Source organism: Nematolebias whitei, chromosome 3 (assembly GCF_014905685.2).
Source record: "Nematolebias whitei isolate Nwh7 chromosome 3, NemWhi1, whole genome shotgun sequence".
NCBI classification, from domain to species: domain Eukaryota; kingdom Metazoa; phylum Chordata; class Actinopteri; order Cyprinodontiformes; family Rivulidae; genus Nematolebias; species Nematolebias whitei.
In genome coordinates this window covers 4161572-4187794 of record NC_056500.1, presented here as the reverse complement: position 1 = coordinate 4187794, position 26223 = coordinate 4161572, and the positions used below count along the sequence as shown (strand labels likewise).

Sequence of the window (26223 nt, the reverse complement as noted above, 5' to 3'; positions counted from 1 at the left end):
TAAGGCTTTATAAACCCTTCCCACACTCTTGTAATGTTCTTAACAATGTTCTAAACGCTCTAAAAGAGCAGAGTGAAAGAGCAAAAACATTTTAAAAAAAGAGAGAGTGGCTAAGCACGGCTGAGCGTGGCTCACTCAGGTGTAAGACAGATGCCCCTGCCTCCTCCTTTCTCTTTCTCTGCTGTGACAGACCGCCTTGGAAAGAGAAAGGAGGGGGCGGGGGAGAGAGGTTTGTCTTATACCTGAGTGAGCCATACTCATTCGTATTCAGCCACTCTTTTTTTTTAACTGATACATTTTGTTTTTCCACCTAAGCATTTTCTTTGATATTCTACATTTGTTCAATGTATCTGTTCATCCCTGCTCCTTGAGCAGTAGTGATGGGGAAAGACAAACCCCACCCGCCCCCTCCTTTCTTTTTCTGAGGATCTCTGTCACAGCAGAGAAAAAGAAAGGAGAGGGTGAGGGTGGGGTCTGTCTTTCACCATCACCAGTCTTGTGTCGTGCACAATCTTATGTGGAAAACCCGCAAAAGAGTGAGTCCGTGAAAGTCAAACTGCGAAGTATTGAGGGACGACTGTATGTAATTAATTTCAGATTACATATACAATACAGGTTTTATTCGTTCAAGGCAGTTAAATTTGTTCATAACTTTATTATTAGTAAGCCTGAGAGTTACCGGATTCAAGCAAACAGTTACCGAAACACATCCTGTCAAAATAAGAGAGTTCCCGGATCCTGTTCTGGCAGGATCCGGTTCAAATGAAGCCCTGGATCAGGGTCTTGGACCACCCCACTGCTCCAGACGAGTCTCACCCCCTCAGTGGAGTAGTTCAGTAACGGTCGTCCTGCAGCCGTGAGCAGAGCTGAGCGTGACGAGGACCAGGACATGATGTCAGCGTGGTGCCAGGCGCTCGCTGGCTCTGAGCGGTCCGACCCGCAGGGACCGGCACCAGAGCAAGCGGCCTCCATGACTGGACTGCAGCGTAGGCTGATCAGAGGTAGGACAGGGTTTTAACTGTCCCTCTGTATTTTATTTAGAAAATCAGCTTTGGTCTGGAATTTAGAAGCATTTTATTACGCTTGGCATTAATTTATGTATCTGTGTAAAATTAATTATTGGTGAATGATTTTCTTCCAATAAGAACGGTCAGATTTGTTTGAATTATCAGCACAAAGTAAAAGGTGCATGTTGATTTAAAGTATTTTATGTAAATTCTTATTTTGTTTCCTCCTCTAACCTTTAACCTCAGAACATAAATGTCTTTTTTTTTTCTTTTATCTCGCAGGAAACAAATTAAAGGATGTAATTTGTATTCCTAACATTTATTTCCTGTTTTTGGTGAAAAACTTGAACATATCAAGGTTTTGGTGAGGTGCTGATTTCTGGATCAACATAAAAACTGATCTTTTCCTTTCCTGTGTTTTCTAAAACTTTATTTTCCTTCTTAACTCCCAGTTAAAGTCAACATTTTGTGACATGTAAAGGCTGCTTTTCTAAATGGTGTTAATGGTGTTTAGGCCAAAATTAAAGATAAAATATGGCTCATTTTCAATGGCATGGCTTGAAATTTACAGATTAGTACAAGAGGGTGCATCAAGTCATAAAAATAGTAGATGTTTCAACCAATTTTCTCTAATTTTACACTTTTAATAATGAAGGGTTTTTTTTACAGGAAGATAATGTTTTGTTATTCTAGCAATAAGTCCACATGCTGACAAACAATGACATGAAAATTAGGTCTGATTCTGTCATAGCTTTTCTGCTAAATGACCATTTTCATAAAATCTTTAACATCTAACAGACCATTTTTACAGGTGTCCCTCAGGGCTGAGTACTTGGTACCTGCTTTTAAAATTACATGAAAGATGTAAAGTGTTGCAGCTGTTCTGATGCAACAACAGGATGAGTCAGGTTGAGTTTCATCAATTCAATTCAATTCAGTTTATTTTTTATAGCTCCAAGACCCAACAGAAGCTGTCTCAGGGCACTGTACAAAAACATTCACATACATTATAAAAGCCAATTAGTAAAAGTTCTCTATCTATAGAAGCAGCAGATTGTGTTGAATCTTCACATCGTCACAGTCTCCCATCCTGAGCAAGCACAAAGGAGACAGTGGAAAGGAAAAACTCAATTTTAACAGGAAGAAACCTCCAGAAGAACCAGGCTCAGGATGAACGGCCATCTGCTTTGACTGGTTGGGTTTGAGAGGACAGGAAGTAGAAACAGACAATCACTGAATGGCAGGTCCAGGTTTCTATTGGAAGAAAGACCAAAAAAAAAACATATTAAGATATAAATAATTACAAATACAAACAGGTGGAGTAGAGCAAGTAAAGACAGCAGAGTGAGAAAATGTGGTCAGTTTGTCCTCCAGCAGTCTATAGCATCAGAACTAAGGGGTAGCTCAGGAAACCAGATCCAACCCTAACTATAGGATTTATCAAAAAGGAAAGTCTTAAGCTTAATCTTAAAAGTGGACAATGTGTCAGCCTCACGGACAGAAACTGGAAGTTGGTTCCATAAGAGAGGAGCCTGAGAACTGATAACATTAGGAAACTCTAGACACCACAAGTAAACCTGCAGTCTGAGAGCGACGTCCTCTGTTAGAGGAAATATGGAACAGTAAGATCTGGAATATAAGATGGAGCTAAGTTGCTGAGAGCTTTGTAGGTTAGAAGTAAGATTTTGAATTCAACAACATAATCACATTTAGTTCATGTACAACAATCTGCTACAATTAGAAACTCAAACCAGCTCATTTACTAAACATTAACCAAGGGAAGGCTGGAGTAATAGAAACAGCAAGATTTTCAGATTTATCCCTAAACTTCTCCTATAAACAAACATTTTGCAGAAGTGCTGTTAGCAATGCTATTTGTGTCATGGTCATAGGCCAAATTCTGAAACAGCAAGTTAAGAACGATCAAGTAATATCAAGGGAATAACTTGATTTTTGAAGTGAGTGCACATCAGAACTTCCTGGTTTACAAATGAAGACTAATGGCTAAAAATATTACAGACAATCGTGAAAAATATCATAAAATAGTAAAGAACACACGAGTCTTCATCGTCAGTGTGTGAAGGATGGTGGTACCCAGCAGGGACGCGTCGCCACGGCAACGGCAGAAATGTTGGTGACTCTTTCTCCAGCTGATCCTGTGTCAGTTTATAATCTGTATGAAAGTGGACCTTGTGTCTTTGTCCTGTGTGTCCCCGTCCAGGTGCCGTCTCTCTGACCGGACTCTACCTGGTGTACGGTTACGGTGCCGCGCTCCTCTGCAATCTGATTGGCTTCGTCTATCCAGCTTATTATTCGTAAGTTGTTGTTTTTTTTTTCTGATTTCCTCGGGTGTGAGCCCCTAACACCCCAAAGGTGTAGGCAGGCTGTAATTCCACTCAAACTGTTTAATAATGAACAAAAACTGGGACAGTGTACTGATGGTGACACAAAGTGTTCAGAAGAGAAGCTGAGGAGAAAGAACGAGACCAGCAGTCTCAAAAAAAGTTAAAAACACGACTGGAAAACTAAGAAAAATCAACACAAATAACAAAATAACACAAAACCCAGGAACCGTGACAGCATAAATGTATCATAAACCAACGTATGGGTTTTAACTAAACTCTCAGGCAGTAATCACTGAGCAAACAACTCAAAATGAGTAACTAATCCATTTCAAGATGGTCGCCACAGCTAACGTTAGCAAAAATGACATGACCTAAAACCACATTTAGGATATTTACTCGTCTCAGAAGTGTTTGTCTGTTTTCTGACAGATTTCTCATTTCTAGCTTTTTAATAACCAAAATATTTGTGGGAATCATCCTTTATTCCTTTTTATGAACAGGTGACGTCAGAGAAGAGAGCAGGTAGATGATTTAATTTCCTCTAAAGGCACAATCTTCTTTTTGTCTGCAGGGTAAACGTCCGTTGGAACGATAAACTGTTATGTAGACAATAACAGAAGCAGAAAATCAAAGTATTTGATCAAAACCTCCTCGTGTTTAGAGCAGTCCTGGTAGAACGGCTGTCTGAGGCTTCAAGTGAATCTGATTTCCTGCAGAATCAAAGCCATCGAAAGTCCGTGCAAAGAAGACGACACAAAATGGCTGACATACTGGGTGGTGTACGGCGTCTTCAGCCTGGGCGAGTTCTTCTCTGACATTTTCCTCTACTGGTTCCCATTTTACTATGCCTTCAAGGTGAGAACACATCTCTGCTACAAAACCAATAAAGGAAATTTGGGTGACATAAAAGTAACGCTTCAAACCACAGATTTTCTAAATGTAACCTCTGCTGCTGTTCATTTGTTTCAAACTGTACCATCCTCCATCTACTAAGATCAAATAAGATAAGATAAGATAAGATAAGATAAGATAAGATAAGATAAGATAAGATAAGATAGAACTTTATTGACCCTGCAGGAAATTGTTGTACTAAACCTCTAAATCTCCAAAAACACCCAAATTTACACATCAGGGTCAATGTACACACCATCCAAACTGCAACAGACACTAATAAAGAACTATTTCTGGCCAACGTTTCCAATATTCTGCTTTATTATATTATTATTATTGTTATTATTGTTGTTGTTCTGTGCGCTCCTAGTGTCTATTCCTGTTGTGGTGCATGGCCCCTGTCTCGTGGAACGGCTCCCAGATCCTTTACAACAAAGTAGTTCGGCCTGTTTTCCTCCGCCATGAGGCTACGGTGGACAACATGGTCAGCGACATCAGCGGGAAGGCCATGAGCGCCGCCGAGAACTTCACCAGAGAAGGTTCAACCAGTGGTAAAGAAAACAACATCTCCTTTTTCTTCGGTTGTTAGAGATTAATACTCTTTGTCTTTCTGCTCCTGGTTTCTCAGTCCTGTCCACTCTGGTGAAGAACAAAGCTCTGGTGAAACCAGCTCCGCCGATCTCTCAGTCTGAAACTAAGAGTTTGCCAAGTTCATCTGGAAAAACATCGGCAGCTACAGCTGCTCCATCGCAGCTGAGCGAAAAAGGAAAAACAGTGAGTAAAACACATTAATATATAGATATTAAGTCCTTGTTTTAACTGATGACATTTCTAACAACTCTTTTACAAAATGTTCATTTTTAAAAGATTTTTAAAAAATTAATAAACTACTAATCCTGCTGTTTTTGCTGTTCCAGCCTTTCCTTGGTTAATGTTCGGTAAGTCAGCTGGTTTGGTTTGTAACGTAGCAAATTATTGAACATACAGTACATTAAACGTGATGTAATAAAACTCTACCTGACTAATTCCCATTTGAATAATCAGCTGCAACATGGTAATGTAGCCTACAACTCATCAGATTTAACAGTAAAGTTTAAAAGTAGGGGACTGAGTGCTCAGCCATGAGGGACGCCTTGATTTTGAAGGTTGAATTTGGCCTAATTTTGAATTGATTTTGTGTCTGCAGGCAGGTTATAAAAGACAAAAAAAAAAGGCTCTCTTCTTATAATATAATTTATTGCTAAAAAGTGTAAAATTACGGTAAACATATTTGTTCAAGAAAGTACGTTATACAACAAAATACTGTGTTTTATTACAATGATTGATACTTTGAATTATTTAGCAACTTTTTCCAGTACAACTGTTTGTTTTACTGATGAAACAAACAAAAAATAATAAAAATAAAAACAATAAAATAACTCACAGTCTGGTTTGTTTGTGTTTTTCAGTCTGTCCGGTAGCAGCGGAGGAAGAGGAGGAGAGGATTCTTCTCTTCAGAAAGTGCTTCTTACGTCTAAGAGACTGAGTTTATTTCTTCGTTTTCTCGCAGCATCTCTGATCCCTGTCTCTTTATTTTTATTTATGGTTTGAAAATCACTTGTTTGTTTGTTTTTAAATATGAAACTTTAGCAGCAGAAGGACTGTTTTTCACTTTGACAGCCAATAACTGACGTGGCAGCTGGAAGTTTTCAGGACTTCTGGACGTGATGTTAAGTTTTATACAAAGTCCCAGTTAAAGAGCATGTCGGTTAACCAGATTAAAGAGAACCAAGTCCCTCAAAACCTTTAGTTTGTGTTTATTTTTGTTATATTTTTCTGATTTGCTGCCCTGAGATGTTCTTTGTGAGTTCAGAAATGACTGGTGATTTATACATAATTTATAACCCGGGTGTACCAGAACTGTGGCGTTAGAGAAGGAAGACTTAATTAAAAATGGAAGCTTAAACTGTTTGTCTTTTCCTAAACTGCACCAAGTATTTCTCGTGTCTAAACATACAAAAACTGACATTCAGCCCAAATCTGTAAAATTGACAAAGTATTTTTGTGCTGGCTAAAGTTGATAAGTCATGGCAACCATTAAATGATATTCTTCAAATAGACAGAGAGAAAAATGAACATAAAACTGTCACAAAGAAACAAACTTTAATTTAAAATATACATATATTAATACACTGTATTATTTTATATTATTGTTTAGCATATATCTTAGATCCGTGTATACGTTTTTCTTTTTTATACTTTTTATATTTTTGTTATTTTTTTGGGTGTAACTAGATCCTTGATTACACAATTTTGTTCCAACTGATGTACCACATGTGATGCGAATGACAATAAAGAACCTTGAACCTTGAACCCAGATATATATATATATATATATATATATATACTTTGTATATATCAATAAATTATATACACGTATATATTTGGCAATAAATTATATATATATATATATATATATACCTCAGAAAATTAAAATGAAAAAATAAAGGTATTAAATATTCCTTTAACCTAATTTATATATTTGTTACACATAACTAAACAGCAAAATGTTTGTAATAAGGAAAAATATTTTGAAAAATCTGTTTTGTGGTAAAGTAACCTAGGAGCTTGTTAACAACAAAGTCCATGCTCAATAATCCAAGTATATAATCCAACATTTTTCAGTCAGGTCATCTGGAGCTTGCTATTTTTCACAAACTTTGATGTTAAAAGATGTGAGCTAAAATAAAGTAGGTTCACCATAAATTAAAGACGTTTAGAATAATAGGTTCAGTGTTATTTTTATATTTATATGTATGTTTCAGTATGTCGAAGAACTTAATAACTTAAACTTAATAAGGAATTTATCCCCTGTAGTTTATTAATTTCTAATAATTTACAGCTCAAGACCAGAGCTGCTCCCTCCTCGCCAGCAGGTGGCGGTAATGTTCCAAGACAAACAAACGTCACGTGGACGCTGACGTAATGACGCTCAGTTTTTATTTCCGGGTTCGTGTTTATCAACTTGCGTTCATCTTTTCTACAGAATCTGGTCATTTTTCTGTAATTTGGTTCGGTTTAAGTTACAGCTGACGGGTTAAAGAAGACTTAAGAGACATCGGAAAGCTTCACCGAGACGGATAAAAGTTGGTAAGCCCAGATAAAAAGCTGGAAGTCGTTCTTATGACTGTTGCGCCAAATGTCATTCAATATTTGCGAAATTAAGATTTATAACAGTTACCAGCAAATACTGCTTTATTCACTAACTTTGCAAATTACTCACAGCAATAATTATGTAATCTGAAGAACTCGGCTCAATAATTGTTCTTCTGGCTGTGACTGTTTGTTCATTTTACTTTGATTAGCTGGATTGCTCTATTTTTAGATGCCAAATAGAATATTAATGATACATAGATTAAAGGAAGGTCATTTTGTAATAATAGCTGTTTATTTGCTAGTTTTTCATGTGTGGAAGTGAAAATAACAAAATATTTTATCCAGATATATGTGCATTATGCAGAATAAATGAAAAGCAAGAAGGGATCATTGTAACAAGCCTTAAAGTTTTATTTCAGACACCTGGGGGGGCCACAGCCCCTCCGTTTAAACTTTAAACTGTTTCAGATGGAGGACTTGGAGCTGTATTCAGCACAATGAATTTTGGCTCTAAAGGTAAAAAGCGGGTGGTTCTGCCCAGCCGCCCTGACCTCCCCACCTTGGACCAGATCCTGGAGGACCTCAACAAAGCTGCTCCTGATGACCCGGTCTTCAGCATCCTGGAGGAAACTGGACAAGGTCAGTCCACACAGATGCTCATAGTTTATGAAAATACAGACACTTGTGTTGTACCGCACTGCCCTCAAGCATCCAGGACCTTTAAACTTTGGACTTGTCTGTTGACCTTCACGTGTCCTTCTGCTCCTCAGACTCGTCCTGTCCTGCAGACAGCGAGGTGGAGCGCAGCTTCCAGCAGTGTCGTCGGTATCTAGAGCTGCAGGAGCAGCTGAAGGAGGCTCAGGGTCGGCTGCAGCAGCAAAGAGAGGAGCTGCAGACAGTGGGGGAGCAGCTGAACAGAAAGGTGGACGAGGTCAAAGGTCAACTTCTCTGACTCCGGACATTTTGACTGAACTCTTTTTAAATCATGGCAGGCTTGTCCAGGTGCTTTAAAGGTAGATATGACCTTTGACCTCACAGGCAAACTCTGCCTATAAGTCCATGAAAGAGACTCGTAGGGTTTCAAAATAAAAGCTGCAGAAAGTGTTAGTGGTTTGAAAAGAACAGCGTTGAACTAAACAGAAGTTCAAAGATTAGTAAAAGAGAAAAATGTGTCAATAATAAGAAAGTGAAAATTAAAATTTAAAAAAAAAAAAGGCATAAAGTTATTTTATTTGCCACCAGATTGTTTCATTTGTCTTAAAAGTTATTTGTATGTACGGTAAATAACCCGAGTTTGTTTTTTCTTTCCATTTTTCTAAATGAACGGCATTCTTAAAGCAAAACATGGAAAGTGTAGAATAAAAGCAGTGGACATGCAGAAAGATATAAACACAACACTGTGAAGGAAAAATCACTCAAACGTGAATGTTGTGAAGGAAGAGAGCAAATGTTTTATTTTGACAAGATTTAAAGGGACTCCTTTAGAAAACTTGTCTATTTATAAGAATTGAGGCGTAAAAGAGTAAAAGCATGTTCAGTTGAACTTTTATAACTAGTGTCTGTAGCTAAATTACAACTTTTTATAAATGTATTTATGTATGGATTAAGATCAGGTCTTTTTCACTATAGATCCCGGCATTTATAAACTATGACATTATTGTTTAAACAAGTGAAATATTTTGCACCATCTATATTATTTTTAATTATATATAAATTTGTAAAATTAGCTTTTTGGTAACTTTATTAAAAACAAATGTAAACCTTCTTAGTTTAGTTAAGTTTTATGTCTTAGCTGTTGTTCTTTTTGTCATTTTTTTAATCTATTTTTGCACAATCAGTATTTTCATATCCAAATGATATTTTAAAAAGGGGGTGTCCATATTTATGCTAAATGTAGACGTGGAAATCTGACTCTTTCACGTCACAATAAACTTAGTTTTATAAATCTGGTTTGAACATCGATCTGGATTTCTGTCTTTGTGCATTTGGACAGTTTTAACAATAATCCTAATTTTAATTTTATTAGTGCAAAATTAATTTAAATTAAACATGTTTCATCGTGTTTCATAAGAAGAGCCATACTTACTTTACGTGACTGACTTTATGTCTATAGTTTAAGAAAACATGTTCAGTTTTTGTTGCTACCATAACTTAACTTAAACTTTAATTTTCTCAAAGATTGACAGTGCGCCGTATAATCCGGTGCATCCTATGTATTAAATCTGGTTGTGCTTACTGACCTCGGACTGATTGCACGTGGTGCACGGTGCTCAAAAATCTGTCAAAATGAACTTGTTTTGCTTAAAGCACCTTATAATTCGGTGTTTCTTGTGTATGAAAACAGACCCGTTCATTGATATTATGTCAATATTATCGTTTATCGTGATAATTTCTGAGACAATTAATCGCCCAGCAAAATTTATTGTGACAGGCCTAATTGCGTCTTATAATCTGGTGCACCTTATGGTCCGAAAAATACGTTAATAGAGCGAGAATCAAAAGCATTTGCATACAATGTATTAAGTCAACAATCGTTCTACTTTCTATCAGAGCTACTCACAATTTCAACATTTTGAAAATCTGTGGTTTGAAATGTTTTAATGTCTGACGGAGTGAAGGTGGTGCCCTCTGCTGACCTGTTCGTATTTAATCCAGCTTCTGCGAGTTGGTCAACAAAAACTGCGTTTTAGATGGACAAAATAAAAATCATGACTCGCTCATTGTCCAAAAGAACGTCACAGCAGCAGCTTAAGGAATCACGTCACTTTTTATTGGAATGAAAACAACAGTAATGACACACTTGTGACGATTTGCTTGTTTACCACGGCATCGTGACCCCACCGTGACCTCGTTCGCACACGTTGAAACATTTTAAAGTGCCTGCGACGTCAGATTACTGAAATGAATATGAATGCATTTTTAAAAGATAATGCGTTGCCCGAACAAATCACGCTGCTGAGATAAACAGCTGTTGGCATATTCTCATGTGCAGGAACAGGAAGTGATGTCAAAGGGGAATGCCTGCCCGTAAACAGAGCAGCGGCTAACACGGACAGCAGAGAAGAATCTTTATTTTCTGTTTCTTTAGATTATTTTGAATCTCTCGAAGAGAAGACGAGTCAGAGTTCAGGTAATGTTTCAATGAACGAAGATCAGGAAGTTCCCCTTTGATGTCACTTCCTGTTTCACTTTGGCTGCAACAAGTTCAAAAGAAAATGTCAGCTATGTGACAAAATTGTATGATTTAAAAAAAATATTAAGATGTTTTCTTCTACTTTTTGTATTTGTAGGATGTGTTTGTCGCAGCTGCTCTAACACGATTCAACCGAGGCGTGAACGAGGCCGGCGGCGGCGAAAACCTTCATGGCGCCGTTCATTCTGTTACCCGTCATATTTAGTGTTGAGTGTCTGTCAAAGTGATCCTCCACCTTAAACCTGCCTCTTTAATGTCAAACACCGGTGTAGTTTTTAAAATTAAACAATTTGGTCTTGTTTGGAAATGATTTCCACTTCTGTCTTTCTAAGTAAGCAAGACCTGAGCTGTTGCACCAGAAGTGTTCTCGTTAGTGCTTCCAGGGTTTGAGCAGTTTGCTCTCCGAACATTTCCAGCTTTATTTCTTTAAACTTTAACACAAGTTAGATTGACACTGAAAAGGCAGATTCGTGCGGCGCAGCACCTTCAGGGTTCCGGTGGAGCTTGAACCATTCGTTCATGGGCTCGATGGGTTTTCTTCTACATGACTTGGATTGAAAATGGGGCGTTTTTCTGTATGAGCATCCCCTTTACTGTGGGTTCAGATGAGTCCATTCACCTCTGCAGACACATGGGAAGATAGTGGAGCTACAGAGAATATTCATAGTCTTTATATAGTCTTCACCTATCAGTACTTTTTACAGCAACACAGTTGAGCAGATATTAACATGTACAGACCTCCAGAGGAAAGCTCCTTTACAGTAACGGGACAGAATAAAGACGTCAGAGCTGCTGTTCTCGATCCAAAAGGAGATGAGAGGATCTATTTGGTTGTTAGCTCCAGAATCATCAACGTTGTGATGTAAATATTCAGCCAGTGAAGCGGAGAATCCAACAGATGTCTCAACAGCAGGCAAACGTTACGCTCCAGGTCTAATTCGAGGGGGGAGATTTAAAAGTTTCGACTCGATGCGTTGCTTCTTGCGTCTAAAATGACCACGTTGTGACGACTGAGTGTACGTTTTCACAGCAGTGTTTAAGTTTTCTGCATCTCCAACCCCAACTCTTAACTATTTAAACAGCCGTAGAGGTGCCAGTTTATACATCATGGGGTTAGATTTGCAGCTGTTCTGGTCTTCGGGAACAGGTTTTAAAATAACGCTTCACAGTGTGATGAAGTAACATTAGTTGGAGATCACACAGCCCAGCTGGTCAGACACTTGTCATGCTCAGATGTTTCCTTCAGCTACAAATATGGGACCCCTCCCGCTGAACTGAAGAAGCAGGATGTAGAGACAGCCAGTTACAGTGCGTCGTCGATGATGTGCAGTTTTGTCAAAGTATGATGAATATTTACGTAAAAGTCTCTTGAATTAATGCAAAAAAATTAATTTGAATGTTTTGAAGCACTTTTCTGAGCAGAACCAACAACTAACGATGATTTTGAGCAGAAAAGCCCCAAATTTTTGCTACTTCTCTGCGCGTTAGCAAAACTTTTCTTCTATCCAACTGGGAAATTTCAAACGACGTCATGACATCAGGACGGTCCAGGCATCAAAAGCCAAGAATGTGAAGCGTGCTTCGTTTATTTTGACTGAATTGGACCTAATCCTCGGTTCCATGTAAAGGATCACATTCTCATCCAGCTGCTCTGTAGTCTTAACATTGTCCCTTTTACCACGCCATAAATCCTGACCTCTTTTCTTGACACACTTTATTAAAAAAATAAATAAAACAGGACCTGAATCTAGTAGCACAGTCAAACACGTCGTTGCATGGATAAATGCATCTAGTTACGATGTTCACTCAGGAAACGATTACACGCCTTTCCATCACAAGAAACCAAACCGTGATGGGCTGCAGGAAACATTTCACCTCTGAACAACATCCGTGTCGTTATCCAGCGCCAACAACAAATGTGAACGTGTTCAGGAAGCAGCACGCACCAGTTAGTCTGTTCACCTGCTTGTTATTTACAACACTGATGGCTACAGAGAACAGCTGAAGCTGGAACTAGGCCTGTCGCGATAATAAATCAATTAATTGCATGATAAATTAAAATTATCAGCCTCATTTTCATTTATCGGCTTTATCGTTTCTTCTTGTCTCTCTCTTTCTACTGAAGACACTCGATGACAAAAGGCTCAACTCCGGTGTTCTTCGCTGACCCCTCCCTTTATCGTTGGTCTTTAAAATTCATTTTAGCTATCCAAAATCACGTTTTTGGATAGCTAAAAGCAGCTAAGCTAACAGGCCGACCTCGGGGAAAACCTCCGTCTTGTCCAAGCTCCAAAATTCACAGTTGAAACCTGTGCCTTTTTGTAAAAAGTTGTTTTTCTCTGCAAGAAGAAGCTGAGAACTTGTTTACTGATTTTTTTATTAAAAGCTTTGTGTGAAAAATGCTAAAGAGCTCAAACCACACTGAGCGTCAGCCATTTTGAGAACCGAAGAGAGACAGCCCATGTCACGTCAAGGGGCCTCCCTCCCATTTTTCTTAGAGACACACTGGCTCCCTCACTATCCATCCTTGGGTTCAAACAGTCTTATACTGCCATCCAGTGGTCAAAAAAAGGTACTAAATGCAAAACAAATTCAACATTTCTTCTTAAATTTGACAATAATTACCAATTATTGTCAAATTTCAAACAATATTATCGTTTATCGCAATAATTTCTGAGACAATCGCCCAGCAAAATTTGTTATCGTGACAGGCCTAGCTGGAAGTACTCACTGACGGTCAGGAATAGGAAACTGTGCTTTAGCTTGTTCTGTGAGGGAAACGGTGCAGCTGCTGTCACACTGAAAATCGGAGCATTAATTTGAATAGAGTCAGTTGTTGAGTTTTAGGAACGGGACAGTTTGGGTGTACCTGAACTGTGCAGTGTTTCAGCTACAGCTTTATGGAAGTTTGGGACCTTGATTTCTCATGGGTTTAATTGGTTCAATCTGCTTTGCATGTGTGTAGTGTTGTAAAAATTTAATTAAACATACATGTTATCAAAAACATGAAGCAGGTAGTTATGCCCCTCAAACCGTTTTTCCTTCAAAATACTGTCCTGTTACCCATCATGCATTTGACAACAGATTAGCAACTTAACATCAGGCCTTTTTAGACATGCTGCTTTTTATTATTTTGAATGCAACTGCAAGGTAAACAAGCAGAACGCCAATGACCCCCGTCGCTGAGGGGTGTGAATAGTGAACGTTTGTAGTTTTGGAGATGAGTGTTTTTCTGGACTGGAATCGAACAGGGAAAGTTAGTAAACCTAAATGTTGTTGGTGCACGATATTCAAGTGTGGAGAAGTTAGACAGTGTGTAAAAACAAAGGTAGTTTTTGTTTTTTTCCTTGAACGAGGCAGCGCAGAGTGACCGATTCTGGCAAGTGGAGGGAAGAATTTTATCCACCACCCGGTGCAGTGGTGGAGCCAGGGGGTGGCCAATGGTGACCTTGGCCCCTATAGAATAATTCTTGGCCACACCAAGTGCCACCCAAATTATTTAAGGAAACTATACTTTTGAGTAATATAAGAACTAGAAAGCATAGTTTCCTCACATTATTGGGATGGTCGGTTTACACGCACACATACATGTGTGTGGTTGTGGCGGCCATCTTGACTTTTGACAAAGCAACCAAATTTTTGATAGTGAACTTTCTTATGCCTATATGTAGTCGCATACTAAAATGGATCATGCATGACTTGTTAGCGCTCAGAGCATGTGTTCGGGATGACGCTCAGCTACTCCCACACCAAATTTTAGCTCAACGTCTGTAAAACTGACTGATGGTGGCTGGCAGCCATCTTGAATCAAGCTGACGCAAAAAGTAATTAGTTGCAGATGTACATCCAGTGGATATTTTCTGAAGGTTTTGTTAAAATCCATCCAGCGAGTCCTGAGATATTTTGCTAACAGACAAACAAACACACATACTCCAGCATGGAGTCGGGTGGTAAAAAGACGGCAATCTTCATTTTCATTTGTGCATATCTTCCCAAATTTATGGTAATTTATTTAAGGCAGGGCAGCTTTTCTACAGCTTACTCTAATTTATTTCACTGCAGCACATCTTTTCCCAAATTTACAGTAAAACATTTGAGGTGGCGCAACTTTTCTAGCGTTTACGGTAATTCTCACATCTGGCTCTCGACATCTCTCAGCTTCTGTCTGCAGAGAGAAGCTGCCAGCCCATAAAGAGGTACAAGCCTGAAAAAAACAACATTGTGAGTGAAGAAACTAGTGTGGCTGTCACTAAAAGATAATTGAATGTACTCTGGACCTTTACTAAAGGAAAATGTCTTTAGAAGGATCTTACTGGTCTGATATCCAGCTTATTAATTTAGCAGTTCATCGTTTTATTGCATGTCTAAAAGAACCTTTGTTATATTTCCATAATACATCCAAACAGTGTAATCACAGTTTAATAAAAGGTGAGAAAAAACAGTAATATCCATGTGTTTATACTTCGAGTATGCATAAAAGACAGTAACCATAACAAAACTGAGTGTAATACTGGCAAGAGATTATATTAATTTGAAGAAATGTCTTATCACATGTTGGTTCACCAAACCTACGGAGCTTGGAGCGTTCTAGTCGTTGAGTAGTGAGGCAAGGGTAAAAGCTCTGACGTGTAGTACACAAAAAAATACATCACAAGTCACTGAAGTTGAGTCTTTCTTGAGGTTTGATTCTAGTCCACCACAGTTTGGACCTTCAGAGATAGAAGTTCAGCTGAGTTGTTACCCAGAAGCTTGCATAACATTGTTCTATTGATTTGTGTCCAACAAACTGATGCTGATTCACTGCATGTGCTAAAATTAAGTTCACTGTCTTTTGCTTCATGGTTTCACTACATTTCTACCATCAATAACTGCTCTACGAATACAAAAAAGTATAAAAAAGATGCATTTTTTCAGGTTCGATTTTTTTCTCGCAAAAGTTATCAGTCGTCCATTCTAGTCAGATCTGTGTCAGTGCATCCAACTTGGTATGAATGGTAGATGGAAGCTCTGATCAATTGCTCAGAGAAGAAATCTTGAATGGGTTAGGATAAAGAGTCCATACCCGAGGTAAAGGACCAGCACACTCGTTTTAGTGCTGTGTTTTACTTTGAAGTCTATCATGTGGACTAAAAGTCCAAACAATTCCTTACAACTCACATTTCCCCCCAAACTTGTCATTTGTTGTTGCTTGGCTCTGCGCACCTTGCAGGCAGTTTGCCATCGGGCTGGGGGTGTAATTAAATGGAGTGACTCGGGCAGCTTTGCTCAGGGAACCTTGGCGGAAGGTGACAACTCCACCATTGTGGCTGTCTGACATACCTGTGCTGTGGCTCCTCAGTGAGCCATCCGACTCTGGATCCTGGGGGTTACTCCCAGAAGTGGCACTAAACTTTCTCAGAAGTGCCAACCTTGCTGCTTCCTCGGAGATCACTGCAGCTGTTTCAGCTGGCGGAGAGGTGCTTGAGTTAGTCTTGTTATTGGGCAAATCTTCTGTCTGGACTGTTGCATCACTTGTCTTGCGTGATGCAAGGAGAATTGTTGGTAGTTTTTTAGGAAGATCTGGTAGCTTCGGCTTTTCTCCATCAGGAGAAGGCACCAGTGGTAACGCATTGGCAGGCAGAGTGCTCTTCAATATCTGGGGTACGTCTTCATCCCTGATCCTCCTCCAAGTAGCTCCATCTTTAAGTTTTGAAGAAGACCTCTGCCCTTTCTTCTTTGTGTCATCCTCACTTTTAGCTCTTCCACTTGAATCAGATGATGATGAGCGCACTGAAGAACGGCTGGTCACCCGACTCAGTATATTTATGCTTGGTGACGAGGCATGGCGTTTAATTGTGTCTTTGTCCTGTTGTTGTTTGACTCCAGAGATTCTGCTTGACCCGTTATGTTGGGCCACCCTGCAGGGACTTTCAGAGCTAGTTCTTCTGGCCTGTCGTCTTGCAAAAACATCTCTTTCGCTGGATGTTGTTCTTGACAGAGTTGTAGTCTGCTTTTGAGGTCCAGAGTTTGGCCTCGAAGCTTGCTGTGCTCGTCCAGACTCTTTTACTTGCAGCCTCCTTGGGGCTTGCACTGCAGCCTTGAGCTCCTGACAGCGGGATGAGCAAAGGAAGACAGCTGAGGCACCAGGAATTGCCCTGTGAGGGGATCCATTTTGTGATCCTGGAGTATTGTTAAGAGAGCCATCACGTCCTCGAACTGTCTTTGATTCTTTAATAAATGTCAACTGTCTCAAAAATCCATTCCGATCAGACTCACTACTGCTCGAATGGACAGAGGTCATCCTGACCAGGTCACACCGGTTAGCTGGAGAGGCCCTTCTTCCATTTATCTGATTACTTTGTCTATTGCATGTTTGGTTAGTTACCAATGGAGACAAAGGTCTGGATTGCCTGAGTGAACTCTGCATAAAAGGAATCCGGACAGGTGACTTCTGAGTTTTAGGTGGCGGAGATTTCTCGTTTTGATTGACAACAGGAGAGCGTCCTCTTCTTTCAGGTGGACTAGTAGCTGGGGAACTACTACTACTGGATGTGGAGGTCTTTTTCTGGATCGGTTTGTTTGTCTGAGTTGGGGATGGTGTTTTCTTTTGTGGTTGCTTGGATGGTGTAGAACTTTGAGACGACCCAGAGGACGAACTTTTTGGTATCCTTGGAGGTGGAGTAGAACTCCTTTTTGGAAGAGATATTTCTGTGTCCTGGGGGTGGCCTAGTCTGTGAAGGCTCTTTGATCTGTGCTGAGCAAGGTTTGGGTTCTTAGGAGCATCTGTCTTGGTAGGCACTTTTCTAGGAGGGGGTCGTTGTGATGGAGCCTCCTCTTTTTTTGGTGTGTAGATCACTGTTCTACCTCTAAACACTACTGGTAAGTTTGGAACTGGCTTGCGTTTCTCAAAGTCTAGAGGCTTATTTGCTTTTTTATCTTTAGCAAACTTCCTTTCTTTTGGTGTAAAGCTGGATGTTGACATGAATGACAGGACCGACTCGGTCTCTTCAGAGGATGGCTCTTGAGATTTTGATGCTTGCAGCCCAGTGACAACACAGTTAGCACCTTCCTGTATGGCTCTCCATTCAACACTGTTGAGGTCAGAATCTTTATCCCATCCCATATCATCACTGTCCATTTCTTCATACAAGTCCCATCCATCACAGACTTTTTGCTTCTGAGTATGTTCTGCCTTCTTTTTTCTGGAAGCAATTTTTCGCCTCTGTTTGGGCATAGCAGATGTTATGCATTTTTGAAGGAGGTCGTCCTCTGAGTCCATGCTGACAGAGCTTGGTGAGCTTTGTTCGTCATATTGGAAGTGTATGGTCACAGCCTTTGCTTGTTGTGCCATATTCATTGTTTTATTGTGTCTGTTCTTATACCATATTTGCTGGACTTTTGATTTATGGTCCTCAAATTCAGCATCACTGAGTGAACTCAGAGAGGAGCTTAGTGAGTAACATGCCAGGGATTCATCCCTGATCAGATTTTGTTTTATTCTCTGAAACCCTCTGGTTTTTCCCTGGGAATTATCTATTCGGCCTATATTTGTCATGCTTCGAGACAGTGTATTCCTGTTTATTTCCCTAATCTGTTTCCTGCTGGGTTGTTTGTTCACACCTTCACTTCTGTCATCGTAAAAGCTGTTACTGTCCTCTGAAGAATTTGTCATTTGTCGATAGATTTTGTTTCCATTATGTGATCCAGAATTCAGGTTGCCCTCTGTATTTTGCTTTATGATGGGGAGTTCAAGTTTTCTGCAGGGGGCTTGTCCTTGTTGCCTCTTTTGTTGATTAGGAGACTGATCCCGATATTTGAGGTTAGCTACTCTATCAGCCACCTCTTTGCTCTGCATCAGCACCTTCTGAGTGGGAACCACATGTTTTGTCGTTTGTCCCATTTGGATCTCAGGTGGGTAGTTCATCCTATTTGGTTTATGGAAGTGTGAAAATATCCTCAAGTCTTCTATTCTCTTTGCTTCATTGTTTTTCAGTTGCTTTTTGTTCAGGCCTTTAGCGATGCAGTCTTTAGCCCCCCTTTCTCTCAGCGAATACTGAAGTGTTTCATCACTCAATGATGTTGTACTGGAGAAGTTGACAGGTGTACCTTCTGTAGAATCAGTAAAGGAATTATCATCAAGTTTAAAGTCTTTTTGTGGGTTGACATTTCTCCTCTTGTGACTCCTTTGGGTTTTACCATTTGGAAGCATGTTAAATGGTAGATGGATTTGTTTTCGGATTTGGGAACTAAGTACATGAGGAGGCATAGTAGTAGTTAAAGTTGGTCTTACTTTTCTAAACTTTGAAGGCATTGCTGAGCTGATGCATTCCTTTAAAATCTCAATGTCATCGTCTGAGTTACACTCGCTGCAATGCTCCCTGTTGTCAAAACCTTGCTCATCTTCATTAGGGAACGGTTGATCCTCATCATTTTGCTGGAGTAGAGGGGTTAATTTCAACTCCACATCTTTCTGGATGTAATGTTCATGAAGGGGCAGAGCACTTAAGCTAGAAGCACAAGAGAAGTTTTCAATGGGTTTTTCAACTGTGAAGTAGATAGTGTCCAGATCAGGAGGAAGGTTAAACCTCTCTTTGGGATCTGCGGTCTCCATCAGCTTCTGCAGACTGCTTTCCCACTGGCCTGCTATTGCTGCGATTTGTGTTTCTGGTACATTTGGCTCAACACAGCATGGCGTTTTACTCCGACTAGGAGGCATTGTTTGTCCTGGACTATCTGGAAGATCACTGGGGCTTATTGTTCCATCAATCATCTCACTGCATGGATCACTTTGGATTGAACTGGCAATCGAGGGAGACTCAAAACTGCCCAGTGAACTGACTGAACTACAGCGACTCAGTACTAGAGGAGTTTCATGTATGTAATTCTCTGAGGAACTGGATGGGGATCTGTCTTCAATTATAGCAGGTGAAGCTTCTCTGAGGAACACCTTTTCCTTTTTGGCAGCACAGGGAATCCCAATGGGATTTATTTCTTTGCTGGGGAAGGTTTTTGAGTCTGTCATCAACAGTTGGCTATCACTCAAATCCTCTAAGGTTTCGTCCTCCTCTCTCTTCACCTCTTCACCATCTTCCACCTCAATTATTTCTAATGACGAGTCACTCTCAAGCTCATTGTCACTTTGTCCATCTAGCGCTCCATCACCAGAAGAGAGGGAGGACAGTGAACTACAGCGAGAGAAGCAGATTGGAGTGTTTTCCACAGAGTATTTCTGGACTGTCTCCATTGTCCCAATGGTTGGACTTCTGATGGAAGTCATTGGAGAAAACTTTGTAATACTACCCCCAGTCATCACAGTGGGTACCCATGCCTGCCTCCTCATTGCTTGAGCTGCTTGAACATTGATGTTTGTCTTTGCAACACCAAATTTGGCCACACTCTGAATCAGTGGGACCTGTTGGTAAGTAGGAGAAAGTTTAATTGATGTCATGCTAACATCAGAGGATACTTTTGTGGATACACTGACAGGTGTTTGCACTGGTGGATCTTGATTCTTTTCTGTGTCCGTGTTACTGAGCTCCACAACTTTCACATCTTTATTATTCACAGAATCTCTCTCTGGAATTTCCTGTTGGTTAGACTTGTCCAAATCAGTCGGACCTACATTTAGATATTCTTGATGAGCCACCTTTAGGTCAAGCTGGTTTGGTCGTTGTTGTTGCATTATTAGAGCTTTTGGAGATGTTTGGATCTGGTCTTTGCTGCCACAGTAGCCATCACTGGTGCTTCCACTATTCAGGCTATCTGTTGATACACTGGCATGGGTGTTTTTGAGACGCAAGAGGGCATGGGCTCGGCTTAGACGTTCTCTGTGGGCCAAACTGCCTGTATCAGAGAAACGGCAAGGGGAGCATGAACTTGCTCGGGCTTCATTGAGTTCATCTTGTCCATAAGCCCAGTCAGCCAGGTGGTCCTCAGAGCTCAGACTCAAACTGTCTTCAGAGGATGTGTGCATGGTGATGTCATCCACCAGCCTGTCGATCTTTGCGACTGTGTTGGTAATTTTGTTTGCAAGTGTCTCTGCAGCAGCAGAGACCACATCATCAGGAGGAGCATGCTTCTTATCCACCATCTGAGAAGGATCTGTGTCTCTCTCAGGTTCACCGTCCCTCTTTCGATGTTGATTTTGCAGAAAATTAGAGTTGGTGAGAAACATAGATAACATGGAGAAACTACCAGTGTCCAGGCTGCTGGAGTTATTGGGGGCTTCATCATCATCAAAGCAACCAGAATCAGATGCATAATCCTTTGCTAAACTCTCAATGTGCCTGAGTGGCTTGCCAAGGATCAGGTGCTTGGGGCTTTGTTTCTCAAGGGTATCAAAAGTCTCTGCAAGATGCTTGGCGTCTAGCTCTGCCTCTAAAGCCTTCTGTTTCCTCATGTACAGGGAGGGCAAGCAAGAGCCAGGAGATACAACTGCAGTATCTTTGTATTTCAAGGGTCGATTGGTTAGGAGGTTCCTTAAAGCTGCAGCACTGCCCATGGCAATCATCTTGTGCTTAGAATGGATAAGGTTGCGTAGCATGCTAACTGCCCCCAGGTCCCACAGCAGCTCCTGGTCTTTTGGACTTCTGGCAGAAAGGTTCCAGAGAGTCCCGCAGGCATTGCTCACTATGGTCAGACTGTGAGAGCGCAAGTGCTGCAGCAGAGTCTGAAGGCAGTTGTGGTCTCTGAGGATTTGCCTGCGCAGAAACAAAATAGATACTTCTTTTCAAACGCTGAGATCAGACAAAAATGTCTGTTTGTGCAGGAAAAATTATTCTTGATGGTACAAAAGTTGGCACTTTAGTTTTTGGAACCCACCTGTAGTCCTCTCGTGTGGAGATCAGACTCGACACATTTCGGAGGATCCCTCCTCCACTCTCGATGATGGCGAGTGAGTTAGTCTGGCAGCGGTAGGTCAGGGTGCTGACAAGGAAACCCAAAGCGCCATCGACTGAACAGATAGCCATCTTGTTGTCAATGTTGTGAGCAGACAGGTTCCACAAAGCGCTCAGAATACTTTTCAAAGTCGATTCCTGCAGGACGACAAAGCAAAGGCAGGCTTTCCTTGGTACTAGATTACAGATAACCTCAATATTAGGTGTTTCTGGCTACAGGATATATACATTTTACAGATCTTTTCCCAGGATATTCTCCCAGTCTTTCTAAAGTTCCCATTTCATCTTTTGATTGGGTTTGTTAGTTTTCATTACCTTGGTTGCCTGCAGGGCACAGGTCATCAGTGCAGACACACAGCCAACGTCTCTCAGAACCCTCTTGGTACTGATGTCAGCCCTCCAGGACAGGTTCCTCAGGATGCTGGAGACCACCTGATGAAGCTCCTCACTGTCAGAGGACAACTGGGCCACCAGAGCCTGCAGGCAGCTCTTCCTTGAGCACAGGGTGGCCTTCAGGATGAAGAGCAGGATGTAAGTATGGCGGAATAACTACCACATGTAAGATGTTAAAGAAAGTTAGCATCATGCTGCCAGCTTGGCGTGTACCTTGTTGACAACGTCTCCGAAGGTAAGGTTGGTCAGAGCCATGCCTGCGTAGCGGCGCAGAGCCATGTTGATGGGATCGTTCTGCATACCGTACATGTCCTGCTCAAGGTGGATCAGATCTGCCACCACCTGCAGACCACCTGCAAGGCACCAACAAACTCAGCTTAAAAAAACACTTAAATTCCTGACCCGTCATCTGTCAGAACGGTTGGAAATGATCAGATCCATCTTTAAACACATTGAAATGTTTTAGAAGCTGTTACTCTAACCAAAAGCTAACTGCCGAACAAATCCAGGGCTATAACATTTTCACATGGCTTCATTTACAGAATAAACTGTAAGAAAGTTATTTCTATTTTGTACACAAACCTAGTTCGTTCATGGCTCGTCTGTACTCCTCCTCAAAGGACAGCTTCATGATGGCACATGTGGCCTGACAGATCTGAGGGTCCACAGGTTCAGGGATATCTGCGCATCAGAAAATAACAAAATGCTAAATTATATTTGTTTTTGTTTTTTTCCTTAAGCAGCACAGTCACAGGTTAGAGAGCAACTCTATCCAAGTTGCAATGAAAGTTCAACTCTCTTCAACCTGTTCAGTCTAAAATTCAGACCAGTCTTTTAGAAGAATTTAAAAGGTAGAATTTTCCTCAGCAGGTTTGAGGTCCGGGCTTTAACTGAATCGTTCCAGGACAATTAACGGATTCTCCTGGATCTAGTGGAGCGTTGCTTCAGCTGTGGGTCTGGGATCTTTGTCCTGCTTTGTCCCAGTCTCAAGTCTTCCCAAGACTCCAAGTTTCTTCTATATTTTGCTCCATAGATCACTCTTTCAACACGGACCAGTTTTCCAGTCCCTGCTGATTAAAAAAAGCCCCCCCACACACACACACACACACACACACACACACACACACACACACTCACATCATGATACTGCCACCAAAATGCTTTAATGAGAAAAGTTTGAGCCAGACTTGCTTTTGTCCTTGACAGAGTAAAAGTTCTTTCTTTTCTTCTAAACATTATGCCCTGAGGGCGGCGCGGTGGATCAGCTGGTAGAGCTGTTGCCTCTCAGCAAGAAGGTCACCGGTTCTAATCCCGGCCTGGGATCTTTCTGGGTGGAGTTTGCATGTTCTCTCCGTGCATGTGTGGGTTTTCTCCGGGTACTCCAGTTTCCTCCCACAGACCAAAAACATGCATGTTAGGCTGACTGGTGACTAAATTGTCCCTCGGTGAGAGAGCAAGTGAATGATTGTTTGGCTTGTTTGTCTCTGTGTCCCTGTGATGGACTGGAGACCTGTCCAGAGTGTCCCCTGCCTCTCTCACAGTGACTGCTGGATATGGGCACCAGTGACCCAAAATGGAAGAAGTGGGTAAAGATGATGGATGGATGGATGGATGGATTCTGCCCTGTTATGTTTTTAGGTAATAACGTTCTTTTTCTGTTTATCCATGAAGATCAGTGCATCTTTTAGCGGTCCCACGGACAGAACCTTTTGAATCTTCTGAAGAGCGGACCAGCTCCATCGGGGTGATTTTCAGCCTCCTGGAAGTTTCTCTGATTTCTCCACTCCCTGTGTTTTGGTGGACAACTCTCTCTTGGCAGGTCTGCAGTGTTTCCATCATCTTTCCATTTCCTAATAACAGCTTTAACAGTGTTCTGTGGGATGTCAGGGATTGGAGGTTTTTTTATTTCCTTTAATACTTTAACTGAATATACTCATTGCAACGTCATAAATACCAGTCAAAACATGTTTAAAGTAGAAAAAAAGCTCAATATTTTTCTCACATCGATGACTAATGCTTCCTTAAAAAAAATCACAAGTTAAATTTGAGACTAGCTGTCGTTAACCATGTGCATTTGTTTACGTATTAAAAGAAACGACTGAAACTAGGTCAACCATCATGACATCTATAAAAGAGCCACTTGGGATGAAGTTGAACAGTTTTGATGTTTTCGTACATATTTACACTTGTATTTCCATCTGAACATCTTCTCTGAGATGCCATGATTGTCTGATTCTACCATATTGAACCTGAACCTCAACCGAACTGATGATAAATAACTCCTCTTATCTGGACAATGGCTGGGGGGGGGGGGGGGGGGGGGGGGTCTGGACTATGCTACGACCTTCCCTTAAAATTCAGTGTCTTCACTGGCCTATACCTGTATGTATATGTATCATGCCTATTTATGTGCTTTGCTGTGGTAGTTTTTTTTATGCCTCAAATCGTGTCCTGTCTAAGACACGGTGTGAGAGATATTTTTTTATATATCGTCTCTCCTCATGTTTTCTGCCATTTTCTCATCCAAGCAAAAATATTATTTTGAAGAAGAACAAGAGGGCCGCGCTCTTTACAGTTGCAGCTTTGTGCACTACGTCCATCTTTCGGACGACTGTAGGCACATGCTCTCGTTGTATCTCGGTGCAATGATAATAAAGCTTATTCTGATTCTGATTTGTCCAAATCCAAATATTATTTATCCAAATATTGATACCATCGCTGCTGTAATATCACTAAAATTAGAAATATCCAAAACTGTTGCAGATAAACTGGTCCATGCATTTGTCACGTCTAGACTGGACTATTGCAACGGTTTATTATCTGGGTGTCCAAATACGTCTTTAAAACATCTTCAGTTGATCCAAAATGCTGCTGCCAGAGGCTTAACTGGAGTTACTGGGAGAGATCAGATCTCTCCAGTTTTAGCTTCTCTCCATTGGCTCCCTGTCAAGTCCAGAATTGAATTCAAAATCTTACTTCTACTCCCGAACAGCAGCGGTGTAATGCCCAGCCTGACTTTATGAACGCCTCCATTATTCGTTTTTACTTTACTCTCACCGGTAGTTTTGGTTCCTCCAGGTGAAGGCGTCGCAGCGTGGCTCTCCATCCAGTCCCAACCGCTGTCACAGTAAGTCCGGATCTGCTCAAGCATGTGCAGGACCCTCATCTCCCGGCGGGCCTGGCCTTCGTCCTGCTGGGAGTAGATGATGTTGTGGAGGGCGGCGCTCGCTCTGGACTTTGTCTCTCGGCTGCAGCTCGTCGGGGCGCCGCCTGCTGCCGCCGTCTCTCCAGAACCTCCGGGAGCTTCGTGCAGGATCTGAACGAGCAAAGGGACGCAGCCGGACTTCCTCATGGCGATGCAGCTGTCCTGGGAGCTGGACAGGGCCAGCAGAGTCCGGGACATCTCGTCCTTGTCTCGGTTAGCCAGCATGGAGAGCAGCCAGAAGACCATCTCCACCTGAGAAGACGCACAAAGGTAAACTTGTTTATAATAAAAAGCCCCGCCCCCCACAAAAAAGTTTTTTAAGAGCCTTATTGCTGTAAATGACTAATTATTTTAAAAAAAACTCCTCTCTGTGTTTAGATTTTACACGACAGACTCCACCGTGCCATTTTCTTTTCAACAATAACAAAAGTTTCATCTGTGAGTGAAAAACTGCTGATCAGCTGATCCTCATCATCGGGAGCACCTCTTTTGCTCCTCTGAAGCATACAGCTGTGTGTGTTCACACAACGCCAAGGCAGAAAGACATCAGCAATGACCGCAGAGACGCTGCTGTTGCTTCCTAACATTCAGGGAAGGGTCAAAGGTCATTTAGTTAATCATTCTACAAAGGGAAGAGGAAATCCTTTAATACAGCTGAGAATCCTCTCAGCCCCCTGAAGGTCAGACTGTGCAGTGCTCAAATAAATAAACTCCATCTCAGACTGTACAGGTTAGTAGGTTAAAGGTCAAAGGTCACAACAAGACAAATAAAAACAACTAATTAGGTTTAGTTGGTACAACAACGTGTTAGAGCCACTCAGAAGAAAAAAAACAGACTTTTTAAATACAATTTTTAAGTTTTAAGATTAAAAGGTGAACATGATTAAAATAAAAAAGTGGTTTTTGGAGTTGGTGGGGTTCACGTCTTCTGATGACGTTTTTCTCAGCATTATGATTTATTTATTTAATGTTTAAAAAAAAACTTCTTATTTTTGTTTTTCCTGTGTGTCCTTCATACGCCACTGCAGAAAAACAAAAAATTACCCATAATGCACTGCAGCAAACACTTCAAATGAAGCCTGATGATTCGGACTGGGAAAATGTCTGAATAGGAAAACATTTCAGTTTTATAGTTAGAGTTGTGTTTATTATTCAGCAGTTTTTACAGATTTAATAT

The 26223-nt window shown here is 40.9% G+C and overlaps 3 protein-coding genes across 3 annotated transcripts in view; 2 read left to right on the top strand and 1 right to left on the bottom strand.

Annotated features, from left to right (window-relative positions):
* The first annotated feature begins 892 nt into the window (after nt 1–892).
* On the top strand, nt 893–5705 carry LOC119430401 (receptor expression-enhancing protein 6-like). The gene is made up of 7 exons (XM_037697805.1): nt 893–1001; nt 3229–3322; nt 4069–4207; nt 4614–4782; nt 4872–5017; nt 5161–5181; nt 5692–5705. The coding sequence occupies exons 1-6, from the start codon at nt 893–895 to the stop codon at nt 5173–5175; spliced, it is 672 nt and encodes a 223-aa protein (XP_037553733.1). The 3' UTR covers nt 5176–5181; nt 5692–5705.
* Nucleotides 5706–7233: 1528 nt separating this feature from the next.
* On the top strand, nt 7234–9059 carry c3h19orf25 (chromosome 3 C19orf25 homolog). The gene is made up of 3 exons (XM_037674443.1): nt 7234–7372; nt 7847–8017; nt 8149–9059. The coding sequence occupies exons 2-3, from the start codon at nt 7876–7878 to the stop codon at nt 8328–8330; spliced, it is 324 nt and encodes a 107-aa protein (XP_037530371.1). The 5' UTR covers nt 7234–7372; nt 7847–7875; the 3' UTR covers nt 8331–9059.
* Nucleotides 9060–15028: 5969 nt separating this feature from the next.
* Nucleotides 15029–26223, bottom strand: part of apc2 (APC regulator of WNT signaling pathway 2) — a 35238-nt gene continuing 24043 nt past the window's right edge. The window contains exons 9-14 of the mRNA XM_037697894.1: nt 24899–25298; nt 22424–22522; nt 22055–22194; nt 21764–21958; nt 21372–21586; nt 15029–21250 (exon numbers count right to left, since the gene is read on the bottom strand). Of these exons, the coding sequence (XP_037553822.1) occupies nt 15718–21250; nt 21372–21586; nt 21764–21958; nt 22055–22194; nt 22424–22522; nt 24899–25298 (6582 nt within the window). The 3' untranslated portion in view covers nt 15029–15717. The remainder of the gene's footprint in view (nt 21251–21371; nt 21587–21763; nt 21959–22054; nt 22195–22423; nt 22523–24898; nt 25299–26223) is intronic.

What these genes read in the sequence shown, in the direction of transcription:
- LOC119430401 (XM_037697805.1), top strand. Translation starts at nt 893, where the DNA reads ATGTCAGCGTGGTGCCAGGCGCTCGCTGGCTCTGAGCGGTCCGACCCG. An exon ending in GCAGCGTAGGCTGATCAGAG is followed by an intron (nt 1,002 to 3,228) that starts GTAGGACAGGGT and finishes GTCCCCGTCCAG; the next exon opens with GTGCCGTCTCTCTGACCGGA. An exon ending in CGAGAACTTCACCAGAGAAG is followed by an intron (nt 4,783 to 4,871) that starts GTTCAACCAGTG and finishes CTGGTTTCTCAG; the next exon opens with TCCTGTCCACTCTGGTGAAG.
- c3h19orf25 (XM_037674443.1), top strand. Translation starts at nt 7,876, where the DNA reads ATGAATTTTGGCTCTAAAGGTAAAAAGCGGGTGGTTCTGCCCAGCCGC. An exon ending in CCTGGAGGAAACTGGACAAG is followed by an intron (nt 8,018 to 8,148) that starts GTCAGTCCACAC and finishes TCTGCTCCTCAG; the next exon opens with ACTCGTCCTGTCCTGCAGAC.